This window comes from Notolepis coatsorum, assembly GCF_963971535.1.
Source record: "Notolepis coatsorum genome assembly, chromosome: 2".
NCBI lineage: Eukaryota > Metazoa > Chordata > Actinopteri > Aulopiformes > Paralepididae > Notolepis > Notolepis coatsorum.
In genome coordinates, this window is record NC_140166.1 from 58285898 (window position 1) to 58309739 (window position 23842).

Consider the following 23842-nt stretch of genomic DNA (forward strand, 5'->3'; position numbering starts at 1 on the left):
TACATTGATTTATCTGAACCCATCAGTTACTAGTTACTTTGAAGAAAAGGATTTTGCATAGAAAACATACAAAATAAAAATTATGAAGATGATCTACTTTCACATTTGAAGCCTGTCGACTTCAAAAGGACGTAATCAGGGCAGCATAACTGGACCACATACCACTTTAACACAACCTATAGAGGTCAATGGATGCACAAACGTCACGTAGAATGCATACTTTTACGGACATGATCGGTTAGCCTAGGGCCTAACAAAAATAATGGTTGGTTTCAGGTTGCCGACCGACCCTGCCGATTTAGGTGCGACCCAATATATTTTATGAGTTTTAAAAAAAAATTATATATTAAAAAAAAAAAAAAAAATCCGATTTTTTTTTTTTTTTTTAATAAAGTTTCATAGAAATCTTAGTCAAACATTTAGTCTTATGGATATTAAACATGCTGGCAGAGTACATGCATCCATGTTGTTGTGAACATTTTAATTAAATAAAGAAATTCCCTATCCATAGTCGCTGTGGGAAAGAATAAAATAAAAAAATAAAATTAAATAAATTCCCTACCTACCCATGGCCAAACTGACAACCAACCTGAAACCAACTATTATTTTTGTTAGGCCTAGGCATTGTCCAACTAACACCTCTCCCGAAGGCTAACCGGCCATGTCCGCTTCCATTCATTGTGCTAAGCTAGGCTAACGTGCAGCCCAGATAGCTTTCTACTGAACGCACAGAGAGGAAACTGGTATCTATCTTCTTGTCTCTCTCTCTGGAGAAGATGGTGAGCCAATTTCCCAAAATGTTACCGTGTTATTTTAAGTGCATTCAATAGCAAATACTTCTCTACTTTTACTCAAGTAGAATTTGAATGGAGGTGAATCACTGGCATCAACAAGAAGACGAGGAGGTATCAGATTAAGACTAAAAAGAGCTGCTTACCGCCCAGCAATTCCATCCATCTTTCTGGCGAATGCCCGTTCGTTGGAGGGTAGGATGGATGATCTGAGAGCGAGGGTCCGGTTCCAACGGGAGATGAGAGACATCAACATTATATGTCTCACAGAGACATGGCTCACGTCGACGACCCCAGACAAAAGCGTCTCTCCCTCGGATGCCTTCACAGTCTTACGTGCAGATCGCAACGCTGGCTCAGGAAAGACCATCGGCGGCGGAGTCTGCCTCATCACGAACAATTCCTGGGTTAATCCCGAGGGGGTGCAGGTCCTCTCAAACTCGTGTTCGCCGGACTTGGAACATCTTTCTATCCTATGTCGTCCGTTTCACCTCCCGAGGGAGTTCACAGCAGTCGTCATGACTGCCGTGTATATTCCCCCACACGCGAACACGGGCAAAGCGCTGGGCGAATTACACGATCATCTCAACAGACACCAGATCAAACACCCAGACGCAGCGATGGTAGTGGCCGGCGATTTCAACCAGGCCAACCTGAAGAAAGTGATGCTGTCCTTTTTCCAACACATCGCTTGCTCCACCAGAGGGAAGAACACACTCGACCACTGCTATTCCCCGTTCAAAGCGGGTTACAAGGCAGTAGCCGCTCCGCCATTAACGGGGTCCACAAGCTCGAGCGATCATGACTCCATCTTGCTATTTCCGGCATATCAACAGAGATCACGTGACGCCGTCGTGTCACGTGAGACTAAGAAGTGGACCGACGAATCAGAGGCCACGCTCAAGGACGTGCTTGCAGACACGGACTGGGATATGTTCATAGGAAGTGCCAGTGACGTCAGTGAATTAGCAGACATAGTGGTGTGCTACATAACAACAATAGCTGATGGTATTGTCCTCAGGAAAACGGTGCGGATTTTCCCAAACCAGAAACCGTGGGTGGATAGCACTATTAGAGCAGCTCTGAACTCTCGTACCACCGCCTACAACCTGGGTAGAGAGTCAGGAAACATGGAGGAGTATAAGGCTTCAGTCTATACTCTACGCAAAGCAGTCAAACTTGCTAAGAGGACATATGCTGACAAACTGGAGACACAAATGGCACAAAACGACACAAGAGGATTATGGCAGGGACTGAAGTCAATAACTGACTATAAAGTCAGCGCCCCGTCAATGGGGAGCGACGACGCCTCCCTCGCGGACAAGCTCAACACCTTCTACGCTCGGTTTGGTGTAGACAGTGGCGCTGCTGGCTCTCCGGCTAGTGACGTCACTGGCGCGCCGGCTGTTGTGGAGGGGGGGGGGGGCAACCGTGAGGGGGGGGGGGACGCTCTCTCGTTGTCGGAACACAGTGTGAGAAGAGCATTTATGCAGGTGAACACCAGGAAGGCTGCTGGCCCAGATGGCATAACAGGACGTATACTCAAGACCTGTGCCAACCAGCTGGCCCCTGTGTTCACCGTCATATTTAATCAATCACTGGCGGAGTCAGTGGTCCCTGCCTGCTTCAAGAGGTCTACCATCATCCCTGTGCCGAAGAAACCCTCCCCAGCATGTCCAAATGACTACAGACCGGTGGCACTCACCTCTGTGGTCATGAAATGTTTCGAGAGGCTGGTCAAGGACCACATTTGTGCCTCCCTCCCCAGTGATATGGACCCTATGCAATTTGCATACAGGACAAACAGGTCCACCGACGACGCGGTCTCCCAGGTACTGCACAGCACCCTCTCGCACCTTGACCGTCAGAAGGGGGGCTATGTGAGACTGTTGTTCATTGACTACAGCTCAGCGTTCAACACCATAGTCCCCACCAGACTGGTGGACAAGCTGATCGAGCTAGGTCTGAGCTCCGCCCTGAGCGCCTGGGTACTGGACTTTCTGAGCGAAAGACCCCAGGCGGTCAGGGTGGGGGGCCAGACCTCCAACACCATCACCCTGAGCATCGGGTCCCCCCAGGGCTGTGTTCTGAGCCCCCTGCTGTACTCACTCTACACACACGACTGTGTGGCCAAGTTCAGCTCCAACTCCATAGTGAAGTTCGCAGATGACACGGTGGTGGTGGGGCTGATCTCGGACAACGACGAGAAGGCCTACCGGGAGGAGGTGGAGGTACTGGAACGCTGGTGCCAGGACAACAGCCTGCTCCTGAACATTGGCAAAACCAAGGAACTGATCGTGGATTATAGGAGAGGACAGCAGGAGACACACACACCACTGATGATAAACGGGGCTACCGTGGACAGGGTGAGCAGCTTCAAGTACCTGGGGGTCCACATCTCAGAGGACCTGACATGGTCAACACACATAGGCACAGTAGTAAAGAAGGCGAAACAGCGTCTCTACCACCTGAGACAGTTAAGGAAGTTCAGAGTATCGGGGAAGATACTCCAGTCCTTCTACTCAGGAGCTGTAGAGAGCATCCTGACCGGAAACATCACTGCCTGGTATGGAAACAGCACGGCACAGGACAAGAAGGCCCTACAGAAAGTGGTGCGCTCAGCCGAGCGTACCACGGGTATTGCACTACCCCCCCTGCAGGTTCTATACAACAAGAGGTGCAAATCCAGAGCCTGCAGGATAATGAAAGACCCTCACCACCCCAATAACAGCCTGTTTCAGCTGCTGAGGTCAGGCAGACGCCTGCAAATCTCAGCTACTAGGACAGAGCGGTTTAGGCTCAGCTTCTTCCCCCAGGCCATCAGAGCCATGAACAATGTACATTGAGTGCTCAGAACATTGAACTGTCCACACACAAGCACACATGAACACACACACGACACGCACACTGTGCACGCTCACACACGAGCAGCCACTTAACACTTTAACATGAGCGGGCACACACTCATGTCGCACACACGCACACTTATGGCCAAAGGAAAGGTCACTTTAAATTAGAATAACAGGAACAGTGTATTGCACTACCAAAGCTAACTAGCATGTCACACATGCGCTGTAAATAACTATGTACAGATACCGAGATGTCACTCCATGTTACCTGCTATCTGTTACTGCACAATGTTGTTTCTTCTTTTGATTCTATTATATGTACCACTGTATTGCACATCGTTGCGGGCAAGACCACCCGCATTTCATTGTATACCTGTATGCCGTGACAATTAAAACTCTTGACTTGACTTGACTCCAACAAAAGAAAAATGGATGGCCATTATAGGTGACATATACACAATGGAAAAACGTACTTTTATACTCAGACTACAGGAAGATAAATGTTTGAAGTACTGGTAAAAATGGGACTTTTATATGTTAATTACGACAGCCAGTGGATGATGTATAGTTGTAAAGAATATTCACCATGTCTATAGGGAAAGTAAGAGAATTGAGCACTCATCATGTGAAAAGTATATTTTTGTAAAGTGACACTAATAATGCAGCCGGGGATTGTGTTTTTGTTATGTCTTGTTGTTTGTGATTGTTTGCTTATTGTGAAAAACAATCAAAAGAAAGTTATAAAAAAAAAAATATATATATATATATATATATATATATATATATATATATATAATTTGAATGGAGGACCTTTACTCATTTATCTGGGTATTTCTACTTAAGTAAAGGAACTGTGTACTTCTTCCACCACTGCACGCACACGCACACAGATGACACAATGTGGGTGTGGCGGTGCTGCTGATGATGAAATCCCCTGAGAGACTGAGGGAGGGAGGTCTGTATGACTTCAAGCACAGTTGGCTTTCAGTCAAATCCTCCGTTATAGAATTAGGGAAGCGGCAGAGTGACACGGAGAGCATATCAAGATTCAGTATCTCGACAGATAGTGCAGTTGCACTACGAGTTGTGATCGTTTTCCAGTTTCAGAAGGTGTCGTTTTAAAGGCCTAGATTTAGTTTGAAACTCCTTCACCAGTAGATTGAGAGAAATTCAAGATTCAAGATTGTTTATTGTCATGTGCACAGTTAAACAGACAGTTGTACAATGAAAAACTTACTTTGCTAGTCCGCCCTTCACACAATTTTTTTTTTTTTTTTTTACAATTTAAATACAAGCGAGTGCTAAAAAAAAGAAGGTAAAATAGATATAGGATATATATACAAGGCACACATTGCACGTTCCGATTCACAGTGTTAACAATATAAAATGGAGGTGACAATGGGTCACAGCACAGCAGTTAGAAAGTGTCTTTAGTGATTCATAGTTCGGGGGAAATATCTTCCTTCCAACTGTCAACCGATCTTCTCATTATCAAAAAGCACTTCTGGGCTTTTTTTCTTCGAGGGAGATGTGTCGTCATATACGTCTCCGTTTCACTCGCCTGCGTTATAAAGAATTATAAAAATAATGCCCATTGTATTGCAATGTGAAAATGTATATTGCGTTCATTCATATTTTAATATCAATATGAATTTGACATGTTCCTGCACTGCGATAGCCGCTATAGTCGATGTGCTGGTAGATTAAAGGCTACCAGCACATCCTCCTCCTCACAGGAAGTCAGCGTTTTCTGCCGAGGTCTGCCCAACAGCCGCAACCCAGAGTCAAACACAGGAAGAGATCACCTACTAATATAGGCCTGTACAAATATCTGCAGGCCGCTGGCGGGTGTGAACATTCGACCAGGTCGACGACGGCTCTCCGACTCAAGAGTCCCGTCAAACCGTGCAGATTAAAAACCCGTTCCGTGTGATGTGCTCGTTGTACTCTTGTTTCACTCTTTGTTGTGCTTCCATGTCCATGTTTCATGTAGGCCTACTGTAGAAGTATTTGTAAAAGAAATAAAAAAAATAAAATACGTTTCACGTTTAGCTGCCCACGATTTTGCAGGGCAATCCTGTGCTCCCAGTGTACATGGGTGTAAAGTACTTCATTACAATACTTAAGTACTGTTTTGGGGGATTCGTACTTTACTCGAGTATTATTAGGTTTGTATACTTGTACTTTTACTCAATTACATTTCAGAGAAAAAAGAAAACATACTTTTTACTCCTCCTTACATTTAAAATTCAGACTACAAAGTACAAATCTCGCAGGTCCGACTATTTTAATTAGTATATTTGTTTCTCTGGCCAAACTAACGTTAACGTTATTAATCCTGCGGCCACGCTTTATTTAAAAATCCCCATCAATGGAAAATGAACCCGCCCATACCCATGCTGATTGGTCCTTGTGCAAGACTAGAAATGGGGGATTATTCATAATTTCTGGGTACTTTTTACACCCCTGCGGCTACCAGTGTATATAAAAGGGGTATCAATTGAATACTGTGTATTTAGTTATTTTTCTATTTTCTTTATTTTTTTTTATACTCGTACAGTCTTGAGGGGGGCTCACAGAAGAAACATTTCACTGCCATGATTGTACACGTATAATGTGTATGTGACAAAGAAATGTTGACTTGACTAAAGCATCTCGTTTGACCACAGGAGTGACATGTGAATTCTTTAAATCGAGTGGAATTCCCCTTTAAAAGAGGAAAAGAAAACAGGCACACCTACAGTAAGAGCCATGTGTTCCTGATCAACAGCCCTGTACCAGCGAGCAGGGAGGAGACAGCATCTGGGATTCATTCAGCTTCACGCTGACCTGCCCCGCTTGACCTCCACAAGCTATACTAAGCTACACTATACTAAACTAAGCTACACTATACTAAACTACATTATATTACGCTACACTATACTAAGCTAAGCTACACTATACTAAGCTACACTATACTAAAGCTACACTATAATAAGCTACACTATACTAACTAAGCTACACTATACTAACTAAGCTACACTATACTAAAGCTACACTATACTAAGCTACACTATACTAAGCTAAGCTACACTATACTAAGCTACACTATACTAAGCTACACTATACTAAAGCTACACTATAATAAGCTACACTATACTAACTAAGCTACACTATACTAAACTATACTAAAGCTACACTATACTAAAGCTACACTATACTAAGCTACACTATGCTACACTATACTAAAGCTACACTATACTAACTAAGCTACACTATACTAACTAAGCTACACTATACTAAAGCTACACTATACTAAAGCTACACTATACTAAAGCTACACTATACTAAGGGCTAGATCCACAAAGAATGGATTGCACGGTGCTAATTGCACCCTTAAAAACAGGATTTTCTTTGTCCTATTAGCCTGCACAATAATCTGCTAAATCGTTTTTTTTTTGTCAAAATAATATTTATTCTGAAAAGTTTGAAAGCCTAGAGCTGCATATAGCTGGGAATATTCAGCGTCTCTCCCAGAGGTTCTTCATTCGGCTCTTATGTGTGATTTTATTTGTTTGTGGTGGGTCTGTCTGATATTGTGGTCTGTCTGATATTGTGGTGGTCTGTGATATTATGGTCTGTATGATATTGTGGTGGTCTGTCTGATATTGTGGTGGTCTGTGTGATATTGTGGTGGTCTGTCTGATATTGTGGTGGTCTGTGTGATATTGTGGTGGTCTGTGTGATATTGTGGTGGTCTGTCTGATATTGTGGTGGTCTGTCTGATATTGTGGTGGTCTGTCTGATATTGTGGTGGTCTGTCTGATATTGTGGTGGTCTGTGATATTATGGTCTGTATGATATTGTGGTGGTCTGTCTGATATTGTGGTGGTCTGCGTGACATTGTGGTTAGAGATGTTCCGATACCATTTTTTCCTTTCCGATCCGATTCCGATACCTAAGCTTTGGGTATCGGCCGATACCGATACGTATCCGATACCAGTGCATACATTAAAAAAAAAAAAAAAAAAAAAAAAATTATATAAATTATAAATATATATATTTTTTTAAATACAGCTACTGTTTATATTTTAGTAATAACTATAAAGTTTTATTCAACAACAGGTGATTGTATAGATTAGTATTAGTATCAGTAATTGAAAACTATCTCAATGAGTTCACCCACGGAAAGGTTGTTGGCACATTAGTTCCACACGGACATTATTCGTTGCTGCACTTGCTTCCACAAGAAGGCTCCGTTTAGTAGCAGAGGCTCTGTTGTTGTGATTTTTGCACAATAAATATTCAACATTCTCTTTTGAGACTCCGCCTCAGACTCTTATCATTTGGCACTAAAAGCTAAACATTGTCGCCGATATGGCTGTCCGCAACATGTCATTAATTGTGTACGCGACGTGCAATTGTGCAATGACGACATTACCGTGAGCTAGGTTAGCTAGCATCAGAGCTACCGGTATATGGAAAAACTAACGTTACTGGTGACATTGTGATTTAACTTGGAATACTCCTTTGCCAACTTGCTGTACTTTGCTTGCAGGTCTGCAGCCATTATTGCTGGATGATTGAATAGCCCCAACTTTAGCCAAGGTAACGTTATGGCTAAACCTTTAACGTTAGTTAATGCTAGCTTTCGGTTAGCTGTTCAGCTAATGCTAATAACATCAGCGCTCTGCCGGGACGATGGCATTTTAAGAAAGTATCTGCTCTGCTGTTAAAATGGCAATTGACACTTTAATTCACGGTCGATTAAGCACACGTTTGTTTTATAATGCTCACTCAGCGAGTAGGGTATATCTACAGAGCCCAACGTCCGCAGTGTTGTTGATAAATTACGTCATATGGTATCGGAGCACAACATTAGAGGGTACTCGCCGATACCGATACCAGCATTTTAGGCAGTATCGGCGGCATTTCCGATACTGGTATCGGTATCGGAACAACTCTAATTGTGGTGGTCTGTCTGATATTGTGGTGGTCTGTGTGATATTGTGGTGGTCTGTCTGATATTGTGGTGGTCTGAGTGATATTGTGGTGGTCTGTCTGATATTGTGGTGGTCTGTCTGATATTGAGGTGGTCTGTCTGATATTGTGGTGGTCTGTCTGATATTGTGGTGGTCTGTATGATATTGTGGTGGTCTGTCTGATATTGTGGTGGTCTGTCTGATATTGTGGTGGTCTGTCTGATATTGTGGTGGTCTGTATGATATTGTGGTGGTCTGTCTGATGTTGTGGTGGTCTGTCTGATATTGTGGTGGTCTGTCTGATATTGTGGTGGTCTGTCTGATATTGTGGTGGTCTGTGTGATATTGTGGTGGTCTGTCTGATATTGTGGTGGTCTGTCTGATATTGTGGTGGTCTGTCTGATATTGTGGTGGTCTGTCTGATGTTGTGGTGGTCTGTCTGATATTGTGGTGGTCTGTCTGATATTGTGGTGGTCTGTCTGATATTGTGGTGGTCTGTGTGATATTGTGGTGGTCTGTCTGATATTGTGGTGGTCTGTCTGATATTGTGGTGGTCTGTGTGATATTGTGGTGGTCTGTCTGATATTGTGGTGGTCTGTCTGATATTGTGGTGGTCTGTCTGATATTGTGGTGGTCTGTGATATTATGGTCTGTATGATATTGTGGTGGTCTGTCTGATATTGTGGTGGTCTGTCTGATATTGTGGTGGTCTGTATGATATTGTGGTGGTCTGTCTGATATTGTGGTGGTCTGTGTGATATTGTGGTGGTCTGTCTGATATTGTGGTGGTCTGTCTGATATTGTGGTGGTCTGTCTGATATTGTGGTGGTCTGTGATATTATGGTCTGTATGATATTGTGGTGGTCTGTCTGATATTGTGGTGGTCTGTCTGATATTGTGGTGGTCTGTCTGATATTGTGGTGGTCTGTCTGATATTGTGGTGGTCTGTGATATTGTGGTCTGTCTGATATTGTGGTGGTCTGTCTGATATTGAGGTGGTTTGTCTGATATTGTGGTGGTCTGTCTGATATTGTGGTGGTCTGTATGATATTGTGGTGGTCTGTCTGATATTGTGGTGGTCTGTCTGATATTGTGGTGGTCTGTCTGATATTGTGGTGGTCTGTCTGATATTGTGGTGGTCTGTGATATTATGGTCTGTCTGATATTGTGGTGGTCTGTCTGATATTGTGGTGGTCTGAGTGATATTGTGGTGGTCTGTGTGATATTGTGGTGGTCTGTCTGATATTGAGGTGGTCTGTCTGATATTGTGGTGGTCTGTCTGATATTGTGGTGGTCTGTATGATATTGTGGTGGTCTGTGATATTATGGTCTGTCTGATATTGTGGTGGTCTGTCTGATATTGTGGTGGTCTCTGTGATATTGTGGTGGTCTGTATGATATTGTGGTGGTCTGTGTGATATTGTGGTGGTCTGTCTGATATTGTGGTGGTCTGTCTGATATTGTGGTGGTATGTATGATATTGTGGTGGTCTGTCTGATATTGTGGTGGTCTGTGTGATATTGTGGTGGTCTGTCTGATATTGTGGTGGTCTGTCTGATATTGTGGTGGTCTGTGTGATATTGTGGTGGTCTGTCTGATATTGTGGTGGTCTGTGTGATATTGTGGTGGTCTGTCTGATATTGTGGTGGTCTGTCTGATATTGTGGTGGTCTGTGTGATATTGTGGTGGTCTGTCTGATATTGTGGTGGTCTGTCTGATATTGTGGTGGTCTGTCTGATATTGTGGTGGTCTCTCTGATATTGTGGTGGTCTGTCTGATATTGTGGTGGTCTGTCTGATATTGTGGTCTGTATGATATTGTGGTGGTCTGTCTGATATTGTGGTGGTCTGTCTGATATTGTGGTGGTCTGTCTGATATTGTGGTGGTCTGTGATATTATGGTCTGTCTGTTATTGTGGTGGTCTGTATGATATTGTGGTGGTCTGTCTGATATTGTGGTGGTCTGTCTGATATTGTGGTGGTCTGTCTGATATTGTGGTGGTCTGTGATATTATGGTCTGTATGATATTGTGGTGGTCTGTCTGATATTGTGGTGGTCTGTGTGATATTGTGGTGGTCTGTCTGATATTGTGGTGGTCTGTATGATATTGTGGTGGTCTCTCTGATATTGTGGTGGTCTGTATGATATTGTGGTGGTCTGTCTGATATTGTGGTGGTCTGTGTGATATTGTGGTGGTCTGTGTGATATTGTGGTGGTCTGTCTGATATTGTGGTGGTCTGTATGATATTGTGGTGGTCTGTCTGATATTGTGGTGGTCTGTGTGATATTGTGGTGGTCTGTCTGATATTGTGGTGGTCTGTCTGATATTGTGGTGGTCTGTCTGATATTGTGGTGGTCTGTCTGATATTGTGGTGGTCTGTGTGATATTGTGGTGGTCTGTGTGATATTGTGGTGGTCTGTCTGATATTGTGGTGGTCTGTCTGATATTGTGGTGGTCTGTCTGATATTGTGGTGGTCTGTGTGATATTGTGGTGGTCTGAGTGATATTGTGGTGGTCTGATATTGTGGTGGTCTGTATGATATTGTGGTGGTCTCTCTGTTATTGTGGTGGTCTGTGTGATATTGTGGTGGTCTGTGTGATATTGTGGTGGTCTGAGTGATATTGTGGTGGTCTGTGTGATATTGTGGTGGTCTGAGTGATATTGTGGTGGTCTGTCTGATATTGTGGTGGTCTGTCTGATATTGTGGTGGTCTCTCTGATATTGTGGTGGTCTGTATGATATTGTGGTGGTCTGTCTGATATTGTGGTGGTCTCTCTGATATTGTGGTGGTCTGTATGATATTGTGGTGGTCTGTCTGATATTGTGGTGGTCTGTATGATATTGTGGTGGTCTGTATGATATTGTGGTGGTCTCTCTGTTATTGTGGTGGTCTGTGTGATATTGTGGTGGTCTGTCTGATATTGTGGTGGTCTGTATGATATTGTGGTGGTCTGTATGATATTGTGGTGGTCTCTCTGTTATTGTGGTGGTCTGTCTGATATTGTGGTGGTCTGTGTGATATTGTGGTGGTCTGTATGATATTGTGGTGGTCTGTCTGATATTGTGGTGGTCTGTGTGATATTGTGGTGGTCTGTATGATATTGTGGTGGTCTGTCTGATATTGTGGTGGTCTGTCTGATATTGTGGTGGTCTGTATGATATTGTGGTGGTCTGTGTGATATTGTGGTGGTCTCTCTGTTATTGTGGTGGTCTGTCTGATATTGTGGTGGTCTGTCTGATATTGTGGTGGTCTGTGATATTATGGTCTGTCTGATATTGTGGTGGTCTGTCTGATATTGTGGTGGTCTGAGTGATATTGTGGTGGTCTGTATGATATTGTGGTGGTCTGTCTGATATTGTGGTGGTCTGTCTGATATTGTGGTGGTCTCTCTGATATTGTGGTGGTCTGTATGATATTGTGGTGGTCTGTCTGATATTGTGGTGGTCTGTCTGATATTGTGGTGGTCTGTGTGATATTGTGGTGGTCTGTGTGATATTGTGGTGGTCTGTGTGATATTGTGGTGGTCTGTGTGATATTGTGGTGGTCTCTGTGATATTGTGGTGGTCTGTGTGATATTGTGGTGGTCTGTGTGATATTGTGGTGGTCTGTCTGATATTGAGCTGGTCTCTGTGATATTGTGGTGGTCTGTGTGATATTGTGGTGTTCTGTCTGATATTGAGCTGGTCTCTGTGATATTGTGGTGGTCTGTGTGATATTGTGGTGGTCTGAGTGATATTGTGGTGGTCTGTATGATATTGTGGTGGTCTGAGTGATATTGTGGTGGTCTGTGTGATATTGTGGTGGTCTCTGTGATATTGTGGTGGTCTGAGTGATATTGTGGTGGTCTCTGTGATATTGTGGTGGTCTGAGTGATATTGTGGTGGTCTGTGTGATATTGTGGTGGTCTCTGTGATATTGTGGTGGTCTGAGTGATATTGTGGTGGTCTCTGTGATATTGTGGTGGTCTCTCTGTTATTGTGGTGGTCTCTCTGTTATTGTGGTGGTCTCTCTGTTATTGTGGTGGTCTCTCTGTTATTGTGGTGGTCTGTCTGATATTGTGGTGGTCTGTCTGATATTGTGGTGGTCTGTCTGATATTGTGGTGCTCTGTCTGATATTGTGGTGGTCTGTCTGATATTGTGGTGGTCTGTCTGATATTGTGGTGGTGAAGGCTACATCTATGCGTCGTGGGAAACACTGGAGAAGTGGAGACACAACGCAGGCAAATGGGTCGGTCTGGTTCAGAAGCCGTGTACCATCTGTATCTCTCTCTTGCCCTCTTATTCTCTCTCTCTCTCTATCCCAGAGACACACTGACCCACACACACACACTGACCCACACACACACACACACAACTACTACTTAACAAACTAACACGTCACACACACATACTCTCTCTCTCTCACTCGCACATCATTGAGACCCCAGATCACACACACGCACATGCATATACACAGGCCCCCAACCACCAACACACACATGAGCGCACACGCACACACACACACACACACACACACTCACTATGACTCAATGTTCTTCTCTTTCATTGTCACACAAAAGCTCTCTCCCAGAACATATCAACACTGCTAGGTTAGAGAGAGTACTCTCTCTTTCTCTCCCTCCCTCCCACGCACACACACACACACACACACACACACACACACACACACACACACACACGCACACACACACGCACACACACACACGCACACGCACACAGCTATTGTCCTACTACAGCTCAGGGCTGGATGTCAGCGTGTTGAGCAGAGAGGGTTAATTGTGTTCTGGTGGGACACATAATGTGCCCGTCTGTCTCTCTGGGCTCCCAGGGGTCACGCTGGGCACGCTGGGCACGTCATACTGGCTCCCTGGGTCATCGTGAGAATGAAAGGAGTGACTCAGAGCGAGCGGAGACAAAAGTGCTCATCCTGGACGGTAGGGGGGGGGGGGGGGGGGGGGGGCTGAATATTAATATAATTGATAGGGATGCTCGATATTGGCTTTTTTACCGATATCCGATATACCGATATTGTCCAACTCTTAATTTCCGATACCGATATCAACCGATACCGATATATGCAGGGTTTCCCCCCCCCCCCCCCCCCACACACACAAAACTGAATAATTTCAGGTAATTAACATTACATATCTCTCGTCGTGGAATTAACACAACATTATGCATACTTTTGATAATAAATAAAATTAGAATTTGTTCTTACTTGCTTGCCTGGGTAAATAAAGGTTAAATAAATGTAAAAAAATATATATATATATATTTTAAACCGATAATTTCCGATATCACATTTTAATGCCAATATATCGGACATCCCTAATAATTGATATTATAATGCCATAGAACACACAATTGAGAAGAGTCCGGCTGAAATACACGGAAATACATTAGTCAAATATATCCCCACGATATACCAGAGAGAGCTTTAAAATGTGTTCCCACGATATATAGCCTACTACTGTCGGAGAGTTTAAAATGAAATAAGACGTACAGTACATGAAAGGAAGACGTACTCTGTGACTGCGAGCGTGTGGACCAGGGTGTTGCAGACAGACGTGGCTGAAAGCCTCCCCCTGGTAATAATAACTAGATTCAGTTCATATAACTATGAAGACAAGACTACAGTAAAATGACACTGAGACATCGGAAGGTAAAACAGATGGGCAGTTGGTCCGGTAGTGGAGCCTCACACACACCCTGGCCTGCATCCAACTTAACAACTTGCCCTTGAGCAAGGCACCGAACCTCCCCAAAACTGCTCCGGTGGCGTTGCACTACTAGGCAGCTCCCGCCTCCCGGGTGCATCGGAATGTGAGGAATGTTGTTTCGGCACGTGTTCGAGCACATATCTGCCCAGTGTGGGTCAATTGAAAATACCATTTAATCTAATTGAATATGTTTTGAATCTAATTGAATATGAACGAACGATTCATTTCATTTATTAGCTTTTTTGGGTTTCTTCTTTGCCACTGAAACCCCTCTCTTGGTCGGCCTGTCTCCCTGTCTCTCTGTCTCCCTGTCTCTCTGTCTCTCTGTCTCTCTCTCTCCCTGTCTCCCTGTCTCTCTGTCTCTCTGTCTCTCTCTCTCCCTGTCTCCCTGTCTCTCTGTCTCCCTGTCTCTCTGTCTCTCTGTCTCTCTCTCTCCCTGTCTCCCTGTCCCTCTGTCTCCCCGTCTCCCCGTCTCCCCGTCTCCCCGTCTCCCCGTCTCTCTGTCTCCCTGTCTCTCTGTCTCTCTGTCTCCCTGTCTCTCTGTCTCCCTGTCTCCCTGTCTCTCTGTCTCCCTGTCTCTCTGTCTCCCTGTCTCTCTGTCTCTCTGTCTCCCTGTCTCTCTGTCTCCCCGTCTCTCTGTCTCCCCGTCTCTCGGTCTCTGTCTCTCTGTCTCTCTGTCCCCCTGTCTCTCTGTCTCCCTGTCTCTCTGTCTCCCTGTCTCTCTGTCTCCCCGTCTCTCTGTCCCCCTGTCTCTCTGTCTCTCTGTCTCCCTGGCTCTCTGTCTCCCTGTCTCTCTGTCTCTCTGTCTCTCTGTCTCCCTGTCTCCCTGTCTCCCCGTCTCTCTGTCTCCCCGTCTCTCTGTCTCCCCGTCTCTCTGTCTCTCTGTCTCCCCGTCTCTCTGTCCCCCTGTCTCTCTGTCTCTCTGTCTCCCTCGTCTCTCTGTCTCTCTCTGTCTCCCTGTCTCTCTGTCTCTCTGTCTCCCTGTCTCCCTGTCTCTCTCTGTCTCCCCGTCTCCCCGTCTCCCCGTCTCTCTGTCTCTCTGTCTCTCTGTCTCCATGTCTCCCTGTCTCTCTGTCTCCCTGTCTCTCTGTCTCCCTGTCTCCCCGTCTCTCCGTCTCCCCGTCTCCCGTCTCTCCTGTCTCCCCGTCTCTCTGTCTCCATGTCTCCATGTCTCCATGTCTCCCTGTCTCTCTGTCTCCCTGTCTCCCTGTCTCTGTCTCCCTGTCTCCCTGTCTCCCCGTCTCTCCGTCTCCCCGTCTCCCCGTCTCTCTCTGTCTCTCTGTCTCCCCGTCTCCCCGTCTCTCTCTGTCTCTCTGTCTCTCTGTCTCCCCGTCTCCCCGTCTCTCTCTGTCTCTCTGTCTCCCCGTCTCCCCGTCTCTCCGTCTCCATGTCTCCCTGTCTCCCTGTCTCTCTGTCTCTCTGTCTCCCTGTCTCTCTGTCTCTCTGTCTCCCTGTCTCCCTGTCTCTCTGTCTCCCTGTCTCTCTGTCTCCCCGTCTCCCCGTCTCCCCGTCTCTCTGTCTCCCTGTCTCTGTCTCCCTGTCTCCCTGTCTCTCTGTCTCCCCGTCTCCCCGTCTCCCTGTCTCTCTGTCTCTCTGTCTCCATGTCTCCCTGTCTCTCTGTCTCTCTGTCTCTCTGTCTCTCTGTCTCCAGCCCTTGCTCAATGCCTGCGCCACTGAACTGGTTATGAAATCCCAAAACTCCTCGTGTGTGTCGGTCCCAATGCATAAAAAAAAATTGTTTGTTTCCTGTTGGTTGTCAGTTAAGGCCATGGGTAGGTAGGGAATTTATTTTATTTTATTTTTTTATTTTATTCTTTCCCACGGCGACTATGGATAGGGAATTTCTTTATTTAATTAAAATGTTCACAACAACATGGATGCATGTACTCTGCCAGCATGTTTAATATCCATAATAATAAAGGTTTGACTAAGATTTCTATGAAACTTTATTCCAAAAAGAAAAAAGAAAAAAAATCTGATTTTTTTTTTTTTTTTTTAAACTCATAAAATATATTGGGTCGCACCTAAATCGGCAGGGTCGGTCGGCAACTGGAAACAAACCATTATTTTTGTTAGGCCCAATGCCCACAACTCTGGCGAAGGCCTGCCTACTGACCTACTGACCTACTGACCCCGTGCCCCCTTCTGGTTGACAACAGGCCGGGTTCACCCCCCCCCCCCCCCCCCCATCCGGGAAGAAGCCTGGACCCAGAGGACCACAACAACTAGGGCCCCGTCTCTAACCTACCATCTCTAACCTACCGTCTCTAACCTACCGTCTCTAACCTACCGTCTCTAACCTACCGTCTCTAACCTACCGTCTCTAACCTACCGTCTCTAACCTACCGTCTCTAACCTACCGTCTCTAACCTACCATCTCTAACCTACCGTCTCTAACCTACCGTCTCTAACCTACCGTCTCTAACCTACCGTCTCTAACCTACCATCTCTAACCTACTAGGGGTGGGACGATACATCGATCCAGATCGATACATCGATCTATTATCAATAATCAAATAGGATCGATGCAACGTAAAAAGATCGATTCATATTGCGATACTCTTATTTTGAAAATCCCATGTGTCGTATCCGCTCGGCTCGGATCAACAGCACACAGCAGTAGCGTCTAAAGCGTCACTAGAGCAAGACTAGTGTGCCTATTCTGTGACCCAAAACATGTCCCTGCTGTTTTATTCCGCAACGGGTCCAATGCATCTAACCTGCTTTGCAATCCTCGCCACTCCATTATGCCCACGTCGCGTTAAAGATCGAAGATAACGTAACGTTAGCGTAAGCTAACAAGCTAACCCAGAGCCATAGGCAGAGAGAAGTGGGGACTGGGAAGGAGGGTGCATTCTCGGGATAACCCCACTAACAGGATCTGGCCGGTACTGCACCTTCAGACTCCCAATATGCCTTTTCCAGCCAAAATACAGCTCTGTGACAGTGAATAGGATATTAATATCGGAAAAAAAAGAAAAACAAACCAAAAACAGTGAACAGGAGGTCTATTTGTATTAAAAACAATAGATTGTTTTTCATTTAAATGATTGGAAGAGCTCAAAAATATAAATGTCAAATGATATTTCCATTGCCTTTTTTTTGTTGATTTAAATGTTACTGATTGTGTTAAATGGGCATATAATATCGTCTCATATCGATCGCAGGCACCTGAATCGAATCGTATCGTATCGTGGCAGACTGTGTGATATCGGATAATATCGTATCGTTGTCCAAAGAATCGATATCGTATCGTATCGTGATGAAACTGGTGATTCCCACCCCTATAACCTACCATCTCTAACCTACCGTCTCTAACCTACCATCTCTAACCTACCGTCTCTAACCTACCGTCTCTAACCTACCATCTCTAACCTACCATCTCTAACCTACCATCTCTAACCTACCGTCTCTAACCTACCATCTCTAACCTACCGTCTATCTCTAACCTACCGTCTCTAACCTACCGTCTCTAACCTACCGTCTCTAACCTACCGTCTCTAACCTACCGTCTCTAACCTACCATCTCTAACCTACCGTCTCTAACCTACCATCTCTAACCTACCATCTCTAACCTACCATCTCTAACCTACCATCTCTAACCTACCATCTCTATTAGGGATGTTCGATATTGGCTTTTTTACCGATATACCGATATTGTCCAACTCTTAATTTCCGATACCGATATATGCCTCCTGCTCCCCATGGAGAATCACCCATCTACCTCTGTGACCTCCTCCTCCATCACCTCTACCTCTCTGACCTCCTCCTCCTCCATCACCTCTACCTCTCTGACCTCCTCCTCCATCACCTCTACCTCTCTGACCTCCTCCTCCACCACCTCTACCTCTCTGACCTCCTCCTCCACCACCTCTACCTCTCTGACCTCCTCCTCCATCACCTCTACCTCTCTGACCTCCTCCTCCTCCACCACCTCTACCTCTCTGACCTCCTCCTCCACCACCTCTACCTCTCTGACCTCCTCCTCCATCACCTCTACCTCTCTGACCTCCTCCTCCACCACCTCTACCTCTCTGACCTCCTCCTCCATCACCTCTACCTCTCTGACCTCCTCCTCCATCACCTCTACCTCTCTGCCCTCCTCCTCCATCACCTCTACCTCTCTGACCTCCTCCTCCATCACCTCTACCTCTCTGCCCTCCTCCTCCATCACCTCTACCTCTCTGACCTCCTCCTCCATCACCTCTACCTCTCTGACCTCCTCCTCCACCACCTCTACCTCTCTGACCTCCTCCTCCATTACCTCTACCTCTCTGACCTCCTCCTCCATCACCTCTACCTCTCTGCCCTCCTCCTCCATCACCTCTACCTCTCTGACCTCCTCCTCCATCACCTCCACCTCTCTGACCTCCTCCATCACCTCTACCTCTCTGACCTCCTCCACCACCACCTCTACCTCTCTGACCTCCTCCATCACCTCTACCTCTCTGACCTCCTCCTCCACCACCTCTACCTCTCTGACCTCCTCCTCCTCCATCACCTCTACCTCTCTGACCTCCTCCTCCATCACCTCTACCTCTCTGACCTCCTCCTCCATCACCTCTACCTCTCTGACCTCCTCCTCCATCACCTCTACCTCTCTGACCTCCTCCTCCATCACCTCTACCTCTCTGACCTCCTCCTCCATCACCTCTACCTCTCTGACCTCCTCCATCACCTCTACCTCTCTGACCTCCTCCTCCATCACCTCTACCTCTCTGACCTCCTCCTCCATCACCTCTACCTCTCTGACCACCTCCTCCATCACCTCCACCTCTCCGACCTCCTCCTCCACCACCTCTACCTCTCTGACCTCCTCCTCCATCACCTCTATCTCTCTGACCTCCTCCTCCATCACCTCTACCTCTCTGACCTCCTCCTCCATCACCTCCACCTCTCTGACCTCCTCCTCCATCACCTCTACCTCTCTGACCTCCTCCTCCATCACCTCTACCTCTCTGCCCTCCTCCTCCATCACCTCTACCTCTCTGACCTCCTCCTCCATCACCTCCACCTCTCTGACCTCCAGGCTCCTCCTCCATCACCTCTACCTCTCTGACCTCCTCCTCCATCACCTCTACCTCTCTGCCCTCCTCCTCCATCACCTCTACCTCTCTGACCTCCTCCTCCATCACCTCCACCTCTCTGACCTCCTCCTCCATCACCTCCACCTCTCTGACCTCCTCCTCAATCACCTCTACCTCTCTGCCCTCCTCCACACTCCTGGTCTCATCCCAACCACCAGGCTAACATCTATGGGTGATCTGATCTTTAGCACAGCTGGCCTTAAGCTATATTGGAACGACCTCCTTGCCTCTATCCAGAGCCGACTCCACCTTCAGCTGCCTTCCACTGGTCAAAACACACCTTGAATGAATGAATGAATGAATGAATGAATGAAAACTTTATTAACAGATTGCAGAATGGGTACAGTACAGTACAGCTCAATACATACAATTGTTAAGGGGATGCAGACCAGAGAAAGACTTTCGTCTTGTTTACATCAGGGTCCCCCATTTTGTTGGTTAGGAGTGGGGGGGGGGGGGGGGTTCGTTAGGAGTGGGGGGGGGGGGGGTTGGGTAGGGGGGGGGGGGGTTGGGTAGGAGGGGTGGGTGGGGGACACTGTACAACTGTACAAACAACACTGTACATTGGATTATTGACAAGACCATACTTGGTAATTTACTGTACATTGGAGGGGGTTGTGTTCGGACATTTACAGGGGCCAGTTTCGGGTTGCAGTCTCCCTTAGGTGTTTTTTGAGAGTGTTTTTGAAAGTGGGTAGTGATTCACATTCCTTTACAGCTTTGGGTAGGGCGTTCCACATTGATGTGGCATAATTGCGAAATGTGTTTAGTCCCTTGTTTGAGCCGAATCTGGGTTTAACATGATTTGTGGAGCTCCCTCTGGTGTTGTGATCGTGGTATTCACTGACCTTTGGGAAGTATTTTGACATGTACATGGGTACCTTGGTACCTTCTCAGAGAGGCTTTCAGCAGCAAAGTCTGAACCACCTCTCCCCCTCATCTTGCTTTTAAAACCGCTTAGTTGTTTGTCTTTGGAGTACCTTGAATGGTGCTTTTGAATCAAATGCATTATAATAAAAGATATTAATAAATGAAAAGGTAAAGAAACAAAGCAACAGAAACAGGACCACCAGTGTGTTCCTCCTGGTTTGGACTGTTAACACTCAATTAGCCTAAACGACTTGACTAACCATGTAACACCAGCTAATGGGATATACTGCTGTATACATGTCATCCCTCCGCCCCACGAGAACACCGACTTAAGAGGAACACGCTCGTACTCCTGTGGTCTAGGATAGCCCAATGTTTGTGACGGTGAACAACCCTGCAAAAGACACAGGGGCGCGACAGTGGCTCAGGAGGTAGAGCAGTTGTCTGGGGCAATCCGGAGGTTCCCGGTTAGATTCTCGCTCCTCCCGGGCAGCGTGTCGATGTGTCCTTGAGCAAGACACTTGTGACTTAATAACCCCTAACTGCTCCTGATGAGCAGGTCGGCACCTTGCGTGGTCGCCTCCGCCGTCGGTGTGTGAATGTGTGAGTGAGTGGGTAAAAATGTGAGGAACAAGTTGTAAAGCGCTTTGGATAAAAGCTGCGATATAAAAAAAAAAAACAGCCACTTCCACAGGAGTCTGGTCTCTGACCGACGGCTCTGACAGGGCCGGGTGATGCAACGCAGCCCGGGGAGCCCCCCCCCCCCCCCCCCCCTCTAGACAATGAAAGAAAACACTGCTCAAAAAGATGAGGTGGAACTTCTGTTGATCGATTGATACATATTACTACTATTACAATCAATAGGCCCCTGTGCGCGAAAGCGACGCACACCGTGATGAGATTGAACGCCGCTCGGCTCAACTTCCTCTTTCTGGTGACTCTTCTTCCGTAAAGTCCAATGTGACATTATTATGGTTTAGGTTTAGGCCGTGCAGCAGCTGGGGGCGCTCACCACCGGTTAGAGAGCCGTGGACTGCAGCACCAATCACTGTGCAGCGACTACTGTACTGATCTACAACGTTGTGTCCCTGGCTGCGCAGCGAGCTCAAACAAAAAGTAGAACAACAGCAGTACAGTTCTTAGGAGACATGCAGAGGTGGTGATATAACTATAACCTAAACCTACAGAGGCCCCGTTCATCATGTATCATAATGCATTGCCGTGGTTGATTTCTAATACATTAAAAGCAATAGGCCTCTAGGCCACTTCAAGTAGTGTTAGAGGGATATAGTTGTGATTTGGGGAACCCTCCTCTATAGCCCTATTTTGCTTCCAGTGATATGGTTGATACTATATGACGGAGTGGTGTGTCCTTTCTCAGCACAATCCATACTGTTCCTCTTTCTTACTGGCTGCAGCCACAAACAAAGTCAAGGGAGTCAAAGCTTCCGTGTGTCGTGTGTACGCTCACTAATGATGACTAATGAGATTTCTAGTTAGTATTGCAGTCTATTCCTGTTGCGCCTATATTGAACACACGTCCCGTCATAATAAAAGACACTTGTTGACCAATATAGCCAGGCAGGCAGGGACCGGAGCTCTTTAGCCCTAGAGAGAGTTTCATAGATGTCAGTTAAGCCTCTTTTAAAAGTGTGTGGAAGAGCCCTTTAGCAGAGCAGGTTGACAGGTGCGCCTGCCTGGCTGCCAACTGATGGTGACATATAATAAAGCCTTGGGCCAGGCGGCAGATTGATACGCCATAATCTGCATGTTTAATGACAGTGAAATGAATTGACAAAACATACTTAATAATACTTCAAAAACGTCCCACAGGCCTGTTATAGTCTAGTGCTGTGGAGCCTATTATAGTGGTCGCATCCTATATGGGACTGCTGTGGTCTCTACTCTCTTAAAAGTGTTGATTGGTGTTTTCTGGGGCTTTTCATGCTTGTTGTTGTCATCTGTGTTTTTAACACCCGGTTGCAGGAGGAGGAATACCCCCCTTCAGGACGGTATACAGTTGAATTAACTAACTAAGTAAACTGACCCGAATCGTTTTTACTATCCAAAAAGAGATGCGTTCCAAAAGGTTCCCTAAAGCAGCTCAAAATAATAAACCTGCAATAAGTTAATCAACTATAAGAACGCAACTTTTAACACCATATTTTGTTTATCTAGTTATTACTAAAGCAGGATTTGCACTGCATGCATCCCTACCTGCATTTTGTATATTGTATTTCTTCTTTTTTTTTACCTTTTTAACTGTATGAAGCACATTATCATCATACACAAACAACCAAGCATTTCACTGTACCTTCTATGTGTGACAAATCAAACAAAACTTGAATGCGATTGAAATGACGGTCTCTACTCACATCATCTCCCGTCATGATAATAAGAAGAGGCGAAAATCCGTTATGTTTGCAGCAGGGAACTCGCTCTTCGACGTCGCCCGCGTTTATCCTTATGAATCATAAGTTATTATGATCCTCCTCTGCGAACCGTATCGCTCTCTGCCCTCTTCTTCAACAGATGCATATCCGACATGACACGTAAATGAAGAGAAAAGAAGAAGGAACTGCGTTGTTGTAGCGCTTGGTTTGGACAAAGAAGCCTCTTCGCTGCTCTCTTCTGCTTTCCTCTCTCGGCTCTCAGAGAAAAAGTTCGAAGGGGAAAAAAAGTTTGGTTTCCGGTGAAGTCCTTGTTGTCGAAGCGTCTCTTCTGCAGAGAGACTGGAGCAGAATGTCGAGTAGCAGTCTGCAGAATAACGGTCTACTTTCTGTCACACTATAATAGCCTACATTTGCATGATGCGTGTTTCCATCATTTTAATAAGGTCCCTTTATTTATTTATCCCTGTTAAATAAAATAATAATAAAAAAATAAAAAAAACTTTCCAATCCTGCACACCCAGATTGATTGATTGAGTGATTGAAAATGTTATTGACAGATTGCAGAATGGGTACGTACAATATACAGTACGGCTCATCAATACACACAATTGTTAAGTGGATGCAGAGCAGAGAAAGGCGTTTGTCTTGTTTACATCAGGGTCCCCCATTTTCAATTCATAGTGACATTTATGACATACTCAACATACATGACATCATGACATTTATGGCATAGGGACATACATGACATACAGGTATATAGTACTGTTACATTTGTGACATACAAGATATGCAAACATACAGTACTGTTACCCAGAGATCCTAACAGAAAATATATACATAATTACATATACATAATATATACATGCAACTGCCTACTAGTCTCAGGCTGGTGTGCAGGATTGGACAGTTTATTTTATATATATATATATATTTTTAATAAAATTTACAGACATTACTGATTAGTGACTGATTACCTGTTTAAAATGGTTGAAATGACCTTTCCCTCATTTACACGGTACATAAAATATATATACAATGTAAACAACATGAGTAAAAATGTAAGACACAATAAACAAACACACAATATACAGGACTGCAAGATATGTACACATGTATACAATACAATACATACAATAATTGTGATTACATATAGGCTACAGCTGCTTTT

At 45.4% G+C, this 23842-nt stretch overlaps 1 protein-coding gene across 1 annotated transcript in view; it reads right to left on the reverse strand.

Annotated features, from left to right (window-relative positions):
• Nucleotides 1-22910, reverse strand: part of plekho2 (pleckstrin homology domain containing, family O member 2) — a 108488-nt gene extending 85578 nt beyond the window's left edge. Inside the window, exon 1 of the mRNA XM_084308169.1 lies at nucleotides 22657-22910. Coding sequence (XP_084164295.1) covers nucleotides 22657-22671 — 15 coding nt within the window. The 5' untranslated portion in view covers nucleotides 22672-22910. The remainder of the gene's footprint in view (nucleotides 1-22656) is intronic.
• Between the last annotated feature and the right edge of the window lie 932 nt (nucleotides 22911-23842).